The 5,000-nt window shown below is 42.3% G+C and overlaps 2 protein-coding genes across 4 annotated transcripts in view; both read right to left on the reverse strand.

Moving 5' to 3' along the window:
* ptgdsa (prostaglandin D2 synthase a) overlaps positions 1-530 on the reverse strand; it is an 8,461-nt gene extending 7,931 nt beyond the window's left edge. For both annotated transcript variants that reach the window (XM_030353297.1, XM_030353298.1), the window contains exon 1: positions 311-530. In XM_030353297.1, the coding sequence (XP_030209157.1) occupies positions 311-397 (87 nt within the window). In that variant the 5' untranslated portion in view covers positions 398-530. The remainder of the gene's footprint in view (positions 1-310) is intronic.
* A 1,118-nt stretch (positions 531-1,648) lies between these two features.
* slc27a4 (solute carrier family 27 member 4) overlaps positions 1,649-5,000 on the reverse strand; it is an 18,912-nt gene continuing 15,560 nt past the window's right edge. For both annotated transcript variants that reach the window (XM_030353296.1, XM_030353295.1), the window contains exon 14: positions 1,649-5,000. This exon is cut by the window's right edge and continues 1,573 nt beyond it. The gene's annotated coding sequence lies outside the window, so the exon portion shown is untranslated.

Consider the following 5,000-nt stretch of genomic DNA (forward strand, 5'->3'; position numbering starts at 1 on the left):
ACACACACACACACACACACACACACACACACACACTAACATCAGAGCACAGAGTTCCTACAGAGAGTTGCTCATTGCACAGCAAACAGCGAGCGAAAGAAAAACATGTGACCGAAAAACCCCATGAAGCAGAGCTTTGATCTGTCATTCTTCACAGATCACAGAGATATCGTTTTATAGCACAGTCAATACACTAAAAAACTTAAACTTGGCTATAATTGATCTCTGACAGGTGTCAACTGGCAACCTCTATCCTCAATATTAATATATATCTACACAGTGTGTGTGTGTGTTTCTGTGTGTTTCTCACCCTCTGCAGGTTGAAGTCTCTCTGAGGCTGTACGTCTGCGTGGACCCCGATCAGACACACCATCAACACAAACACAGAGATGTTCATGGCTGCTTAGAGACAACCACGATGAAGACGACGATAATGAAGAGCTGAAGCCAAACCAGAAAGGATAACTGTTCCCCCCCCTCCTAGGACAGAATCAACTGTTCAGTGAAAGAGGGACGGACAGGTACACCAGCTGAGGGCATTGCCAGTGCTCAGCCCCGGGACCCGCCCACCTGCCCTTCGGCCAATCGTCTGCGAGCATCGCGTGGGACGCAGTAGTCAACTGTAGGGACCTGGTGGCTGAGCTGTTTATCCAGACATCCCTGTTCAAGGCCTGTCTCACTGCGCACAGCAATCAGTAGGTAACGTGTTTTTAACGTCTTATTTGATTGAGATCTCGGTTAGGGTCTGTTAGAAGGGTGGGTCGGAGGTGGAGTGCAGCATTTGGTAATGGATCTGATTATTTTGGGATGAGAGGGGCCTTAGTGTGAGTGGATGAAGTGTACCATACATAGCATACAGGGAAACACTGTTTGGGATTACAGTAAACAACTGAGATTACAGTGAACTACACTTTCAAACGAATAGTCTTTATATCCCTCCGAGTACCCTTGCATACACTCTGAGTCTGTAGATCCCTCTAGTCTGGTTCTAAGAGGCTGTAGATCCCTCTAGCCTGGTTCCAACAGGTTGAGGATCCCTCTGGTTCTAAAGGCTGTGGATCCCTCTAGTCTGGTTCTAACAGGCTGTAGATCCCTCTGGTTCTAAAGGCTGTAGATCCCTCTAGTCCGGTTCTAACAGGCTGTAGATCCCTCTGGTTCTAAAGGCTGTAGATCCCTCTGGTTCTAAAGGCTGTAGATCCCTCTAGTCTGGTTCTAACAGGCTGTAGATCCCTCTGGTTCTAAGAGGCTGTTGATCCCTCTTGTTCTAAGAGGCTGTAGATCCCTCTGGTTCTAAAGGCTGTAGATCCTTCTTGTTCTAACAGGCTGTAGATCCCTCTTGTTCTAACAGGCTGTAGATCCTTCTTGTTCTAACAGGCTTTAGATCCCTCTGGTTGAAACAGGCTGTAGACCCTTCTAGCCTGGTTCTAGGCAGTAGATCCCTTTAGGCTGGTTGTAAGTGCATCCCTCTAACGACATGATCAGCTGAGATGCTAGTACAAAACGGATGACAAAAAGACCCAAGAAAATAACATATTTGAGCCGTTCAGCACAACTGAACTTGAAATGGAAAGAACAGAAACACTCAGGTTTTCGTTTCATAAATCACCATTCCCATGGCCTGAAAACCCCTTACACAGAAACAACACGACAATTTTGATAATTTTTATTAATATTTATTTGCCATTTGCAACATTGCTTTTATGTCATTTTTCTTCAAAAGCATGATCTATACAGCTAGTCCTTTATGGGTACGAGGACATCAGTGTTTGTGTGTGTGAGTGAATGTGACACACACACACACACACACACACACACACACACACACACACACACACAAATCCGCACACACATCTCACAAATCTCGCCTCCACGCACACTGCACATGCTAAGAGCTGCCGCCTGCACAAAAAAAAACAAAAAAAATCACACTCACACGCACACACACGTTCCCTTAGGTTGCCCCATGTTGATGTTCCTGAGTACCGCAAAACATTTTCTGAATAAAACGAAACATAAACATAAATAATAAAAGTGCAATGTATGAACGGACACACACCGTGGATCATTGGCCTGAGACCCGGTGAGACCAGAGAGAGGGAGAGAAGGACTAGCCGAAGTCACGGTTAGTGCATTAGAGTCGGGATGACATGAACAAATGACTCCCTATTCCTTCTCGTTTGGTCGCCAATTGATACGGATACTAAAATGTGTTGTGTGTTTTAATTACCATTCTATTGCTATTTGGTTTGTCAAAATAAAAAAAGTGTTGGGTCGTAAGGCAATGGTAGTGACATTCTTGATGAAAGGGAAGTAATTTTCTGACATCTAAAAGAGAAATGCAAGGGTTCAGCGCCCTCCTCTGGTCGAAGCGGGACTCGGAACCTCAACCATTATACAGTTCGTTTAATTAGAACCCACGACCTCCCCACCTCCTTTTGTACTTTGAACAAATGTTCATCAGTGGGGAAATTGGCAAGCAAATGCAACATAGGCGTCTGTCAATTTATTATATGTATATATATATATATATATATATATATATATATATATATATATATATATATATATATATATATAGATAGATAAACGGTACATGTGAACCATATTTTAAAGCCAGTAAAATGGCTTTACTTTCATCTGAATTTCCATTTGATTACAATGGCTGTATTTGATTAACCTCAACTCTTGCATGATACCACGACCAAGCTATGATTTCCACACAGAACAAAAAACAAATAGAGCAGTGACACACACTTAAACCGTAATCAACAGTTTAAAAAATAATTTAAAGTAATTCTTACAAAACAAAGTGTAAATTGAAACATCGTCAGATTGCTGTTTTTGACCCCCTGGTGGTCAGAATGAACAAGTGCAGGCCACAGATTCCGACGCGTCATTATCTATCAGGCCGTGGTTCCCTTAATATGTAAATCACTTACACATTTAAACATCATCATCGAAATCATCATCAGTCACATTGTCTTTTTAAAAACATTTGCGAGGACATTTAAAACCATCAACAGTAGAAAAACTGATCGATTTCATTTTTTTTTTTAAACAGAGCAACTTTGCCCAGGGGCATATTAAATTAAAGTTATTTAATAAATAAATGTTCATTTCTATTTTTTCTGGAACGAAACCGGTATTTCGATTGGAAGATGGTTCTGATCAGGGACATTTTTCCAGAGGACATCAGCAAACAATATATCAAAGCTCCACGCCTGGATCACAAACTGTGACACAGCAAGTGTTGAAAAGTCTAATTCAGCCAATATAAAAACTAGCCTTAGACCACAACTCAACATACATCTGAAAGAGTTGCATTTCTTATGATTAGCAGCTGCAATGGCAGATGTCATAGTGCTGTGATATGTTCAAACACAATGACACACAAAATGCGCACGCACACACAACCAAAATAAACACTGTTAAGGGACTTAACCAACCAGAGTGTTTCCTATCAGGCTGTGTTGTGATGGAAGTCCCCTCTCACACGCCAAGTGGTCGAAGAGGGTGAAGGTTACAGGAGATGCATGAAGTTATCCTGAACAAACAGAACCCGTGGCCCACTACAGTGGGTGACAGGGAAAATAACCAGTCAGGTTGGTTTAAATGAAAATAAAATAACGTCAGTAAGTGAAGCGGCCAGAGCAGAGGGAGACACGAAAGCACGACGGCAGGAAATACAACAGGAGTGTGTTACCTAGGGAATGGAGTGTACGGGAGTGAGTTGCTTGAGGAACGGAGTGTACAGGAGTGCGTTGCTAAGGGAACAGGGGTAAAGGAGCAGACACAGAAGGTACAATCACCGCCAACTCCCACTCAGGAGGGTCAGGAATCTGCAAGTATCTCCAAGCAAAACTTAAAAGTGTGATAGAATAAGCAGTCAGTATGATTCCAGTATGACTTTTTTGATTGCTATAATTTAGACTTGTGCAGACTGGTATGGTCCAAAATTTGTTGCAATTGGTTTAGTAGTTTAGCATCACCCAAATGCCTCAACCCAGACTGCAGACCAGTAAAATAACTAAATCAATGAAATTAAATATACATCTGACAGGGAATAGCTATACTAAAAGCTGATCAAAAAATAATATTTTTACTGTGGGCCTCACTGTGGGATGCACATTTCTAACTATGTTGGTTGACATTGAGTTGGATCGAACTACATATAAATGTTCCAAATAACCGTATAAATACTGGAATTATACACAATAAAAGGTAGAGTAGGGCCAGGGGGAATTAAAGGGAGCAATATTAGCACACGGGGATTGGGTTGACAGGGGAGAGAAAGCATGGGAGGATTGGTTTAGATGAGTGAATATCAGTAAAACGTGAGTAGGAGGCAAACAATACCCTCCTCCTCCCATACACAGTAGAGAAGCAGATAAAAGCTAGACCTAGGAGAGGTGGGAGGGCACAGGAGCTAGTGAACAGGGGCAAGTGAACGCAGTCATTGTTGCCAGATTGGGCGAGAAATCTGACCCAACATGGAAACACTGGCTGCAGCGCGCAGTAAGGCACATTGCTCTGTGTGTGGTTACTGATTCGCATCCCCGGTTTTAAAAAACGGCAGACAACAGCTAAAGACCAAACAAACAAATACAATCTATTGATGAAAAAGCAGGGGTTTTTTCTTTCCTTCTTGATCCTGTTAGAATATGTCCACCCTTCATAGGCTTCTTTATCCATTTTTTCCTCTTTTGTTTTTCCGTTTTCTTTGGATCGTTTCGCTCACCCGTGTATTCATCGTCTTGGTATTCGGTTTGCAACAGCGTTGAATCCTCGATGAATTTGACCGTGAGTTTGGTTCTCGCTTCGTTCAATGGGAGCCTCTCTCTCTCTATAGGGTCGTGGAGAAACCATAAGGTACACTAAGGTACGAACCGCGTAGCCTGCGTTTAAAACCATAAACCTGTACAATACGCCAAGAGAACCACACTATACAGCCGTTTCATAAACATCAATAAAAATGAAAAAGAAATACGACGGGGACTTAA

This window comes from Gadus morhua, chromosome 4, assembly GCF_902167405.1.
Source record: "Gadus morhua chromosome 4, gadMor3.0, whole genome shotgun sequence".
Lineage (NCBI taxonomy): Eukaryota > Metazoa > Chordata > Actinopteri > Gadiformes > Gadidae > Gadus > Gadus morhua.